Source organism: Seriola lalandi, unplaced genomic scaffold (genome assembly GCF_002814215.2).
Source record: "Seriola lalandi dorsalis isolate HSWRI2012SDOR001 ecotype SW California unplaced genomic scaffold, Sedor1 jcf7180002052274, whole genome shotgun sequence".
NCBI classification, from domain to species: Eukaryota; Metazoa; Chordata; class Actinopteri; order Carangiformes; family Carangidae; genus Seriola; species Seriola lalandi.
In genome coordinates, this window is record NW_019522827.1 from 3,656,714 (window position 1) to 3,670,966 (window position 14,253).

General features: G+C 40.5%; 1 protein-coding gene across 1 annotated transcript; it reads right to left on the reverse strand.

The window, feature by feature from the left end:
- Positions 1–623: 623 nt before the first annotated feature.
- hapln3 (hyaluronan and proteoglycan link protein 3) lies at positions 624–7,767 on the reverse strand. The gene is made up of 5 exons (XM_023400233.2): positions 7,631–7,767; positions 6,706–6,849; positions 4,877–5,275; positions 3,170–3,472; positions 624–3,085 (listed from the first exon to the last, which is right to left on the reverse strand). The coding sequence occupies exons 2-5, from the start codon at positions 6,836–6,838 to the stop codon at positions 2,808–2,810; spliced, it is 1,113 nt and encodes a 370-aa protein (XP_023256001.1). The 5' UTR covers positions 6,839–6,849; positions 7,631–7,767; the 3' UTR covers positions 624–2,807.
- Between the last annotated feature and the right edge of the window lie 6,486 nt (positions 7,768–14,253).

Sequence of the window (14,253 nt, forward strand, 5' to 3'; positions counted from 1 at the left end):
GAATTTTAATCTTGTTTAGACTTACCTATACCTAAATCTATAGAAGTACAGTGTAACCTGTGTACATTTTAAAGGCCCATTGGGTGATGTTATGCAACAAACAAGCTACTGAGGGAATTTTGAAAACATAACTTCCAGCTGATGTGCCTGCAAACTGAAAGCCTGGCTCTGCATATCGCAAATATGCTGTGAGGGTGTTCCTCCTGGGAGGTGCAGTTCTGACTCACCAATAGACACAAGACTGGACTCTGTTTCACCCATGCAGAGCACTGTCCTCTAGGCTTATCGCGATAGTAGCCATCTGCGAGCCGTATTTGACAAGCTTTTTCATCTCTTGATGTAGGCAGCTCAGGTTTTATTTTATTTTATATTATGGATAAAAGCATGGATGGCAAACTTTCCAAACTGTTGAGTCAGATCCCTTGTGTGACATCAGTGCTGACCCTCCAATCTTATCCTACACACGTCCTTATGTAGCAACTAAAAGATTTCCAACAGTTGCACGTTCTCACTCTAAAATGTTCTACATACAGACATAGAGGATTTTAAGGAAGTTGCTTGGAAATGTATAGTTTTTTTTTTAATCACCTAATTCCTTCTAATGAATGTATCTCATAAAAACATCTTTACAGTGGTGCTTTTATTCATTTGTAGAAAATAGCACAAATGCGTGAACATATAGAATGAATAAAAGGTACATGTGTGTACTGAAACACTGCTTCTTCTTCCACAATGGATGTAAACAAGGTAGTTTAAATAAGACAAAGATACAGAGAATCACTCATAACTTCTGCTCTCTCCATCACAGAGTACTACTCTTAATCACCCTTAAAACATGAAAAAGAGATGCATTATACTTTATAAAGTCAGATACACAAACATTTCAGGAGGTGAACAAAAACTTAACAGTATATTTCACAGTGTTGGAGAGACAGAAAGAGTCTGTGGTGGAAATTATCTACAGTTAGTGAGTGTGCAATCATGGACCAGTTAGAAAGATCTGACACTCTCCACTCCCTCAACCATCAGGGTGCCCTTTAGCAAGGCACTTAACCCAAAAGTCTGTGGTTGTAGTATGAAGCAGAGATTGAATTTTTAAACATTTGTTATGGTTTGTCTGCTACGTTGTGGAGGGCACTGCTGGAAAAGACAATGTGAACATGTTGTCTGAATAAATACAGGGTGGGTGAAGGACTGAGGTCTGGCTGAAGAGCAGTGAATTATATTGATATGAAGAGGTTTATTCCATCTGAATACCTTCCTCTAGTGTTACATGACTCATCTGTGAATTAAGGTCAGTGCTGGTGGTGGATCAAATCAAAGCCAATTTTCAAAACAGTTCCAAAAATTAAAACTTGATTTGATTTGTGAGTGGAATTTGCAGCCAGAATAAGGCAAAAAACAAACCACGTTTCTACAGGCTGTTGATGTGGTTGTGACATTATACATTATATGGCCAATAGAGTGCTGCAGGAATGAGTCCTAAATACCAGAAAAATGTTCCTGTGGTTCCTTCATCCCATAGTCAATGGGTCAAATGGGGATTGTGGTTAGATGACTGAAATAAGGTCTGTGGTTAACACAAGCTCCAGATGTTTCCAAGTTGTATTCTACTTCTATAAAATACCTCAGTTAATACCCCACTTGTGATATTTTTAAACTCATTCGTGTCTTAACAAAGGCAGTTGTTAAGAATGGGCTAAATGAGACTCCACCAGAGGTTAGATGTCATCATGCTGAACATGAAAAGCGGTCATCTCACCAGTCCACCTTTACAGCCTTGTTGTGTTTATACTCGAGCTTTTGCAAATAATTACTAACTTTGTAAAAGCAAAGGCTCTTATAGAAGTTTAGTGGTGGTGACGTTGAAGTCATGTGGTCTTGGTGTAGTTTGTTTATAGCCTTGAGATTAGATTGTATTAAGGCTTCATAAATCATAAAAGTGGTGTTCATTTGTTAAGATTATCTATCAGTATCATATTTTGTGTTTGTCACAGAGCTTATTTTCTGCAGTAATCCAAAAGCTTTTTGTTGAGGGAACCAGGGTGATGCTAAATTCCAGGTTGGCCTACAAAAATACTTCATGCCTGCAGCACTCCATAGTATGTGGACATCTCTGTCATATACTTATATGTACTTTCATTGTGAGGATTGGGCCCATTAGATCAAATTAAGGGGAACCTCAATGCTTAAACAAAAATATACACTTTCTTGTTTCAACATCCCAATGCCTTGTACAAACCAAAGTCCTTAAAGTGATGTTTTTGCCAGTTTTCTGTGGAAGGACTTGAATGGCCTGTACAAAGCCCTGACCTCAGTTCGCACTAACTCCTTTGGGATGAGCTGGAATATCTGTGAACCAGGCCTAAACACCCAACAATAGTGGCTGACCTCAATAATGCTTTTGTGGCTGAAGTGAGAAAATCCTTGCAGCCAGGATCCAAAATCTTGTAGAGAGCCTTCCCTGAAGAGTGGAGACTGTTATAGCAGCACATTAATGCCCTCTGGTTTTGAAATGAGAAGTTTAGCAATTATGTATGGATGTCATTTTGCAGTGTCCACATGCTTCTGGTCATATAGTAAGTGCAACAACAGTTGTTGAATAATATTACAGTTCAATACTGAGACATGAGTTACAGTCTTATGGAAGTGGAGATTGATTAACCCAAAAACAGCTCAGAAATGAACAAACTGGCTAACTGCTAATTTGCATCCAGGCTACAGCTAACGCTAACATCCCGAGCAGAGCTTTGGACCAGTGTGCTGTTAGAATGGTTTTGTTTTTGTCTCGTGTTGAGTCAGAGCATCTACCGATAACAGTAGACATCAAACTTTAGGTACAGAGGGGGGAACCCAAAACTACGCACCCCTGGTTCAGGCGGGCCACAGTTAGCCCGGGCTTTTGTGATAGGATAACGCACACTTCCATCAGCCAACCAGCCGGCATCACAGCGGTCCAACCCCATCAGCCTCCAGGCGGCGTACAGCTGGCCTACTTTAGCAATTTGACTTCCATCACTGGCACAAGCCTGGACCGCCTCAGTGAAGTTTAGCTTGGTCAGGTGCTTTAAAAAGTAGACAGTCCCTAAGGCAGGAGAGAATCATGAATTAAAACATTGTCATGCACTGATCAGGTTTAAAACATTCACACACACTCATATATACTGACCCTTGACAGAGGCAGAGAAGCAGAAAGCATCATAGCTGTGGAGGAGGCGATTTCGTTGCCCGTAGCTACGCAAACCAGCAGCTAAGTCCACACCCCCGCAGCCGTCACGTGGGACTGTGATTGGATACTGCACTGTGCCATCAGCCAACCAGCCAGCGTTACACCAGTCAAGCCCCTCCTCCCAGGCTGCGAAGAGCTGCTCAAACGTAGCCAGAGTGGCGTCCTGATCCTGACATGCTTGTTGGGCCCCAAAGAAGTTAAAATGGTAGCGTCCTTTCTGAGAGTAGTAGGGGAACACCACGCCTGTACATGGAGGAAAAGTGTTTGATGACAGTTTGTAGAGTCATACATTGCAATATAGTCCAATTCAGTCCCACCCCACCTGAAATATATGCTGAATGATAAGAATATCATTCATATTCATATTGTCACTTCTTTTCACTTCTTTTTTGCACATGATGGAAGTCGTGTATGCATGCAGTAAATTAATATAAAGAATGATTGGGTACAGTGAATGGTAAAGTGATTTTTTGGCCACTTTGGTTGCAGCAGAAGAGAAGTTGTGAGCACATCAGCTCTTAAATGCTGCACTATGTTCACCAGCTAGTTGCTGGCTATGTCTGTCCATTTGGTGCTGAGCCTGGACAGGCAACATACGCTGGGTTTATCGCTGAGTTTTTTATGCTGATGCTGGTGTTTGGTTTTGATGCTGGAAATGCAGTTAATGTGGTGAGATTGAACAACACAGTAAATGCTAAATTCAAGCTAAAAGTGTGTGGGGGGGGGGGGATGCTAAGAAGCGCTGCAGAGCCCACTTATACTGTTCTTGGGGATCCTCACTTTCACATTGCATGTAGTCATTTAACTCTGTAAGAAATAAATCATAGCGATTAATGCAGCTTTAAAGGAAAACCTACATTAAATGAATGTTCAACCATTCTTCAGTTATGGCCAAAGACCAATCATTGATACTCCAGGTATTTTCTATCACCTGTTTTGGCATCAACCCAGTTTTTTGCCCAATTTGATTTAGTGTGGAATTACCAAATTTTGGAAGAATTTTCTAATGTCTATCTACTTGAAGGTACATTTGGTAGTTTCTGACGACCAGTAGTGCTAGATAGTAATGTTTTTATGAGTGGGTCCTCGTTTGGTTCGTTTTCATGCATGCACACAAGGATGATGGGTTACATTCAGCAGGGGGTGGTAATGCAGCAATGCACCTGCAAAGGCAGGGAGGAAGGCAGCTGGCGGGTAAACATGGATGGAACAATGCAGGTTTCAAAATAATACGCTTTTCAATCTTTTTATCAAAAAGTAATGTGTTAGGCCTCAGGGATCCCCACAATTTGTTTTGGTGAGTACGCTCAATGTAACAAAAATTTTGTTATGAGTATCTACTTTGTATATACTCCAGGAGGAGGCTGTTTCATCAGATCCCATCTTGAGCTAGTATTTGAAACTAAACTACAGCAGCAACACAAGACTTTTCAGTTGACATCTCTGACTTACAGCCTGTTTGATGACAGTAATTTCAAATTTAATTGCACAGAGACGGACTCATGAGTTGAGCGCCCTCAATTCCCAAACTACCCACTTCAACCTCATCAGTAGATAACACTTCTCTCTCTCTCTCTCTCTCTCTCTCACACACACACACACACACACACACACACACACACACACACACTCACACTTATTTCTTACCTCGCAGCTCCAGCTCCACAGTCACACTCTCGTCCTCCAGGCCGTCAATCACCTCACAGCGATATCTTCCTGTGTCATTGAGCTGCAGCTCATTGATCACTAGAGACATGTCGCCTGGTGCTGAGCGTCTCAGGCGCACACGGCCCCGGAAGTTGCCATAGCTGCGGTGTCGGTTGCCCATGGCAACCATGACTTCAGTTTCCCTGGTGAAGACTTCAGGGGAAGCAGGTGCAGTGATAGTGTTGGCAGGCAACCAGGACCATTTGACTCGGGTCCTGCGTGGCGTGGTGAGCTCGGGCTCGTAGTGGTAGTGACAGGGAAGGGTGACACTGCTCCCCCTGGTGGCCGACACCGAAGGCTCCGGGGATTCCACATGTAGACGAACCCCATTGAAATAGACTAGAAAAGGCACAAAGCACCAGAAATACAACAGGTTTTAGTTAGTAGGATCCGTACTTTGTTCTCTGGTGGGAACATTTACAATGTTGATTAAAGCAAAATCTCTAGTCTGTGCCTTTAATCTGTGCTGTGTGGAAAGGTAGTCCTAAACTGGTCGGGTAATGGAGTACTTACATGGGATGTGATTGGTGTATTGAGTCATAAAATTTATTTTATGGATTTATCTGCCTCAAAATTGACCTTTTTACAGCAGAAAAATTTGAATTCTAATAGCAGGACAAGCTGTGAATATAATATCATAAATTATTATGATATTGTATTATTATAGTATATTATATTACCACTACTGTGCAGTGTATAGTGGGTCCATTTTTAGTCCATCCCTCTCTTTTTTTCTATTATTCATATTTATTTTTCTACTTTATTCAGTCTGTTTTTGTACACAATTTAGCCTTTTATTTGTTTGTTTGTTTGTTTTTCAGCAGGATTACACAAAAAATACTGAATCAATCCAGGGAAGAACCCAATACATTTTGGTGCCCATCAGGTTAAAGGGGCAGATCCAGGAATTTTTCACAAATCTTTCACTTTCCTTAACTTTCCTTTCAACACTCATACATAATAAATGGATCTTGATGTAAAAAAAAAAACAAAACAAACAAACAAAAAAACAGAAATATTTATCATGTTGAGATTAGCTTTTGTCTTTGTTGCTGCATGAGTCCTGTTATTGTCAGCACCTCGGACAGTACGACGCTGTGCATGTAGAAATCCTTCTTTGTTGATAGACTTAAATATTTTATAGTTTTTTCTCTACAATGTCCCTGGATCTGTCTCATCCTTGTCACAATTATGATTTATTCCTCTGCACTGAACTGTGGGACAACATTGAAAAAAATGTGACTCAAAAGTACATTAAATCTGCATGCTGATGTTTGAGTTTTTTAAAACCCATGTTGAATGAAAATTATCCTGACATGCTCTGAGAAAAGTTTGTTCAATCATAAACTATTCATTTATATTTAATTAATTTAAACTATCACAAAGTCCTTGAAGATCAACTCTACATTCCTCTAAACTATTTACATCAATGACCTTGTAGTTTCACAGTAAAACAAATATTTCTGAGGTAATTGTTCATCTACAAAGTCTCAAACAATCTGTTTGGAGACACTGATATTTTATGTTTAAGGCAACATAAACATAAAATACACACTCACACTCACACAGAAACCACATCAATCCCTGGCAGAGTTTGTGTTTATAACCCATTGACTGCCTGGAATCCATGAATATCGCTGACTTCCCTCCACATCCAGGTGACTTCCAGCCAGCTGTGTTATCATGTACACAAATGATTCATGTAGCTTACGTGTGTCTCACGCACACTCACAAACACAAACATACATAGAGAGATAGAGAGGACTTACTCTCTCCGTTGCCGTTGCCGTTGCTGATGTCCTGGTAATGAAAGCCGTTGTTGTACCCGGGGATCCTGCCCTGACCGCCGGGCAGCTGCAGGTACAGGCAGGCGGCCAGTAGGGGGCGCAGTAGACTGAGCATCACGCTGTCCTCTGCAAAAAACAGTCCTCATTTTTTAGCTCCCTCTTTTCAAAACTGCCATAAATACCAGACTGACACTGTGCCAAGTGCCACAATTTAATTCCACCTCAAAACTGTTTGTCACACTGATTAAAAAAAAAAGATAATTAAAATTAAAATTAAGAATGAAGGGCTCAAGGGAGACACAACCTATGAAACAAGATTAATCACATTTCACAATAAAAAAATCGAAATAGTTTATAGTTTCCCCCTTGAAAATTTTAATCTGTAGTGTAAATGTACATATAAACTACTTTTTAATGCATTTAAACCCCTTTAAGTCGAAAAAAAAAAATCTTTCTTTAGCCAAAATCTATGAAAGATCTATGAAAACTGCGCATTGGGATGAATTATAATGCATTACAGACTGTAGTAGATCGATTATATGAATTGTAGAAACTTTTCTCACACCTCAATCATTAGACAACGGTCGGAAATGTACGTTTCATGTCTTTTCTTCAGTTACTCTCCTAACAGTGTCCTATTTCCCTTTCTCTCCCTTATAAAGTATTCAACCCTTACATTTTTCAATGACGCAATGATTAAGATATCTGTCCAATGTCTGTCTGAATTCCCAGAGCTTTCTTTTTACCACCTGAATTATACCATGGCTGTAAAATTTAGCCGCACAGTCCGATTGAACATGAGATACGTTAACTCTCTCTGGTTCAAATCTGCCTTTTGATCGTCTGCTAGTGGGGAAAATGACTAAACTGGTGAAAACAAAACAAAACAACCAAAAAACGGACTCACAGATAAGCACTTGTCCGCCCTGCGTGTCTTCAGTTCATCTCCTCCTCATCCTCTGCTGTGTCTCTGCTCACCGGACCGAAGAAGCGCGTGGCGACGTCACGAGACTAGGCATCCCCTTTGAAGTGAACGGAGCCCCGACTGTGACGCCATCATACACGAGCCCACCATATAGGCTAATCAGTGCCAGCACTAAAAACCAATTGGCCGTAAACAACTGTCCACATCACTAATGCCAATAGGCTACGTACACTAACATTTAAAGGACAGGTTCACCGTTTTTAAAATCTGTCTTAAAACAATAGTCAGGTGCCCAACCGGACAATAGATCAAGATTTTCTTGCTGTAATCTCCCTCCTGTCCTCCTGTTCATATCGGACAAACTAGTTGTTTCTATTTCCCTGGACAGTGATTTGTCCCCCATCACTTACACCAAGAGTGCATTAGGAAGAACCATTTTAATGCTCAGTACCAGATGAACAGGAGGAATCCTGCTTGTATGTTCATATGGGCACCTGACTAACTGACTGACTTGAAAATATAAAAAAAATAATAAATAAAAAGAAATAAAATATTACTCTGACAAACTGCAAACACTACAGACATGAAAACTAATTATAAGCAAATACATTTCAGTAACAAATAAATCGATGTTACTAGAACAAACACGCTAAAGACAACGACGCTAATACAAATACCTGTACTAATGCCACATCACCCCATCTTGCACACAGATGCAACCTGATTGCTATTCATCACTATGCATCACTGTTAAAAAATGAATGGAGGGTCAGTTCAACACAGTTGATGCCTTTCTTGACCTCATCTCATCCCACTAAACATCTGGTCAACATCTTTCAACTGAAACAGGCATGTGGGGCTGCATTATAACAGATCACAAACATGCTCTAGTTTTATGTGAGTGTGTTGTTTTCACCAACAGTCATACTGTGACAAATTTTCCAGGTTTGTGTCCATTAAAAGGGAAATCCTCACTAACAGTTAACAATGCAGGTGTATTTTACAGACTTGTCCCTGGATGATGCAACCCAGCATGACCCGACTCTGACCCCTTGGTGTTGTAAAATATAACTGAGGGATACCATCCTAAAATACTTGCATTGGTCATTTAAGCTCCAGACATTTCATCTAAATCCACAAAATAATGTACAATCTCATCCATGTGATGAAAAAGTTGTACCCAAAAAATGCTACACATTTTATTAGCTTCATCAAATTTATGGCAGGTAATTTGCAAAACAATGCAAAGTGTGCAGGGTTGTTCAGTCTCTTGTGTTTTTGCACAGCAGCACTGTCATAGGCTGCCAGCCTCTGTATTCCTGGTATGTAGAGGCTGACAGAGCATATTCCATGCCCCTGTTTTGCCATGGCCTCAAATAACACAGCAAATATTGCCACACCAACTCATATTTCAGTTATTAGCTGGAAAAAATAGCAGCCGTGGTGGAAAACAAGAGCAATTCCACTTCTCCGCTGGGGCCCCTGAGAATGTGCTGCTCCTGTGCCACCGCCCGAATATCTGAGTGATGGCTGGCTATTACAGTGCAGATGGAAGCTGCCCTCCTGACACTGGCACTTAGTGAACCCTAAAGCTCTAATAGATATTATTGTCTGACACAACACTGCCATCCCTTGAAGAGCCACAGAGCACCAAATCCGCCAGTTAAAGAGTCTTGAACCTCGCTGAATCCTGCACGCAATGTCTTCCTCTGTGTCCAGCCCCTCTACAGCCACTGATGTTTTTCTAGCAACTTGACTGACACCCGGCCGACTTTGCAGAAAACACAAGACCACCACTATTTTAACAGAGCGGGGGCAGGGTGGTGGTATGTTGGTGGGTTTAGGGATGTTGAGGAAAAAGCTGCTCTAAGTCTCAGAATGACAGTCAGGATGTTCAGGGTTTCATTGTTAAAAATCAAGCATGGTCATGGGTACAGGCGGATTATTCCATTTGTTTATTTACCACACTCTGAACCCAGTGTCCAGTTAAGGCTGATGGGAATGTCATTAGTTTTGCAGGTGTTTGTCATAAACCAAGTGCAGGACAAATTCAAATTTTGACCTGATGATAGCGCTGATAACAGTTATTACAGTTTATCCTGAGGGGGTCATGAATAACTACCAAGTTTTATGACAGTCCATTCAATAGTTGTCAGGACAATTCACTTCAAGCAACAACCTCATAACAGCACTAAAGGAAAAGTCAGATGATCACTGCAGTCAGTAGGATTCATCATTAGGATTTATCCACTGGGGACTGTGATCTGTGCATCAAACTGCAGGCAATCCATTCAGTTGTTCTCGTGACATCTCACTACAAAACAACAAAATGGTGCCACAGGAAAGAAAAGGACTCAAGTCAGTTTGCTTCATCATCTCGAGATCATGAATGTCTGCAGAATTTCATCAATCCATCCAGCAGTTGTTTAGATAAGAACAGTCTGGATCAATGTGATGGACCGACCAACAGACCAACACTGCCATGCTCAGAGCCACGCAGCTATAGAAGCACAACCCTTCATCACAGCTGAACAGTTCTCTGACTTTCTCTTACACAGGAATTTGAACCTCAGTTTGAGTTTATGTGACTTTGCAAACAGTCTGGCCACATCAATGTCACAGTCACAGCTAAAAAAAAAAAAAAGGTGATAATCATCTGATGGCAGAAATCCCAGATTCTGATTACTACCAACTTCTCATCAGCTGTGGTTTGCCCAAAGCTGGACTCCACATGCCAGTTAACCCTCAGTGTCCATCCTGCTCCTTCTCCTTCTCCTTCCCATTCTTACCTTCTGCTCTTTGCATCCGCAAACTCTCAACTACTTTCTGTTTATCCAGCACTGCTACTGCTACTACAAATACTTTTAGAGGGTGAAGAAATTCAGATGATGATGTGACGATTCATGTTACATTCACAGTATTGGACAGGGTCATGAAATGAAAACATGAAAACATATTTTTTATATTTGTCACAAGAAGAGGTTAAAATGAATCAATCAATTAAACCGTCTCTGGTTAAGGTTTTTCATATTTGCATCTTCACTCAACGTCACTGACACTGGACATCACGAGTCACAGCTTATTATTTTAGTAAACACTTCACTTTCACTCTGTTTTCTTCCTCCACCACTCTCATCACTTCCCGGCACTGTCCTCATTACCACTGAAAATATTTATGCAGGGTTCAAAAAAGGGCTCTCCTCCTCACCAGGGATTCACTTTTTAAACCGTACACCAACAAAACTGAGAGCCATGCCAGCGGCTTTGTGAGGCTGACGATAACATTGTAACTTGCTCACAATAATGCTAACATGCTGCTGTTTATATGTTTACCACATGCACCGTCTTGGCTTAACATGTTAGCATGCTAGAATCAGCTAATTTGCACTAAACACTGGTGTTTGTCATAAACCAAAGAATTGGACAAATCAAATTTTAGACCTGATGATGGCGCTAGATGAAAAGTCGAAAGGTCACCAAAGTTGTTATACTTTATCTTGAAGGAAACATGAATGTTTGTATCTAATTCCATGGAAATCCGTTTGGTAGATGTTGAAATATTTCACATCAAAGTGGAGTTCACCAACATCAGGAGGGTTCATCCTCTGTGGACCATGAATGTCTGTACAAAATGTTACGCCAATCCATCCAATAACTGTAGAGATATTCCAGTCTGTAACAAAGTGGTGGACTGACTGACTGGCTGACAGACAGTCATTGCCACCACAGAGCCAGGCCACAAGCATGACCACAAACCTGCTTCAGTTGTGCTTCAAAGTTAAGATCCAGGCTCATTATGTAATGAAAAAAAAAGTAAACTACAAATGTTTGGCCGTCTTCAAAAAGTGCTTACAAGACAGAATGTAGTCTACCATGCAACCAATCTTTGATTTATGAGTTTCAGTTAAGCAGTTAAGCAGTTTTAATTTCTAAATTTAATGAACTTCATAAAATGTTAAGAGGCGGCATGAGTTGTTATCAACAGTACAAGCTCCTAAAACCCTGAAGCCTCCCATCAGTGTCTGTTAGCGGCTGCAGCCCCCGCTCTCAGCCAGTGTGACAGCCGTTTCCCCTCCCTGTGTGTCTCTAAGCCATTATCTCCCAGTGTGTTTGAAGAGACCAGATCAGTGCTCTTCCCAAAGCCTCAGATGAAAGGTTTTGGCCTGGGGCCCCAAATACCAGCAGCCCCTGTGAACTGCCTGGTGACTGTGATGGTGGAGGGGTGTAATTTCTGCAACGCAGCAACATTCAGGAACCAGAAAGGTGAGCAGAGCTTGGACCTGGAGTCCAGAAGAGACAACATGAAAGAGGAAGAGATGACTGTGTGTGTTTGTGTTTGTGTGGTTTGAGTGACAAGCCAGGCAGTTGTTCATGTCAGTATGTGCAGTCACACACTGTCATTAGCATAGACGCATCATAGAAAGGTGTGTGTGTGTGTGTGTGTGTGTGTGTGTGTGTGTGTGTGTGTGTGTGTGTGTGTGTGTGAGAGAGTGGTTTCAGTGTGACTGACCTGATTAGAGAGGAAGGCTTCAATAAAAGACCAACACCAGAGTGAACTGCAGGGCTCAGGGTGACGCTTTCCAACTTGATTAAAAGATACAGGTTAAAATGAGCTGTAATAACAAACAAACACTACAATTTCCCATCTTTTTGTAGCTCACTGATGTAAATTTAGCCCCAATTAAACATACAAAATGCCAAATAAGCAGTATAATTATGAACATCACCATGTAGAAGCCACTCATCACGTGTCAAGCCAACAGTTTCAAAGATTTATTTGAGCAGAAATAAAAAGGTTTTCCTTTCTTTGTGATGACGTCCCAGGGGATGTCGTCTGTGTTGGAACATACCTGATCTAAAATAGCAGTTGTTTTCAGGAGTGGATCCTTCCTCTTCAAACCCGCCGCGGTGCCTCCAGCTTCCTGCCTGCTTTGGCTCGATGCCTCTGTCCGTCCCTGGCCAGCTGTCATACCAGGAAACCAAACAGAGAGAAGCCCGGCGCAGAGCTGATGGCGCTGCTGTCAGTTGGATTAAATTCCTCATATTTTCCAAGACAAATTTGGCTGGTATTATGCAATTTATATAGACATTTTTGTGTTTAATGACCCTGTTGATTTCTTGGTTTGTGTAACATCAACATCAACACCTCATACTTAGGTCATAAAGACCAAGACTGCAACTAATAGCTGTTTTTATTATTGATTAGTCGAGAAAGTAACTGGCAGATTAATCAATCAACAGTCCAGTCTAGAAAATGTAAAGAAAACTGAAAAAATGTCCTTCACTATTTCCCAGAACCCAAGTTGAAGTTTTCAAAATACTTGCTAACCAACTAACCTAACCAACAAAGATATTCAGTTTGTTATCTGTTATATATAAGACAAAGAAACACAGCTAATACTTGAAAAATTACTGAAACAATTAGTTGTCAAAATAGATGCAAATTAATTTTCTTTTGATCAACTAATTGTTGGAGCTTCTGGTAATTTTAGTTAACAAACACGAGTGCTTCATAAACACAATGTTTGTTTTGAAATTCGGATTACATTATAATGGGTATTTTCACATTTTGTAGTAATTTCACATTCCTTTGTCAAATGTTCATATTGAACGATCGTTTTCAGGTTTTAATGTGCAGTTGTTAGGAAGAAGGGATGTGCCCGCTTCTTATAAAGTTCAATAAAATAAAATAAAAATATTTTCCATGTAACACAGAAATTTTAGAGGAAAATCATGATTTACTCCTAAAGATAAGAGCTGATCATACATCTAAAACCATTACATTCTTTCCACAAGGAGTGTTAATAATTGAAGTTATTGCATTTAATTGAGTCAATTTAATTTCAATATTTAATAATATTTAGTCATAACATTTATTGGGTCAATCCAATGGTCTTACACATATGTTGATGGTAGAGGTACTAGAGACATTTTTCAGATGATCTCATTTAAGGATGTAATTAATTATTTTAAGATAAAAGAAGCATCCAGGATTTGTAAAAGCAAAAATGACATACTGAAAAATTAGAACTGACACAAAGTGGGGATCCATCCATTAACTGTGGTTTAGAGGAGCAGTACACAGAAACAAAACAATCACCCCACCACTAAACACAAGATCTCTGAGGCTCATCTTCCTCAAATTGCCCAGGAGAACAACAGGGGGAAGACGTGAGGAGTTTTATTAAAAGGGGACAGAGGAGAAAGCTGTCATTAGGCCGTGAACGCTACAACTGCCAGTGTCTCCACAGGAAAAACAGCTGGTTCATTGTGGATGGTGCTAACAAGACTAATATTATCTAACAGTTGTCTTACATTATAATTAGCTGGTATTTACTAATTGAGCACATCAAGTGATGTAATGAGGTGGAACAATAGCAATTTCCCCTAAATAAAAACACTCTACAGCCAAAACACTCTTCAGACGGTACTCCACTAAAATGATATGTTGAAAGGCAAGAGTTTAACCTTCACAGTGTCATTGTATGAATGTATTTTCATATGATTGTGCGGTTCAGACCTTGCGGAGGTATTTCCCCTCTTCAGTGTGACCTCCACAGACTGTAATGAGACCGAGGAGAGGACGTGCCCTCCTCGGGTGAAGA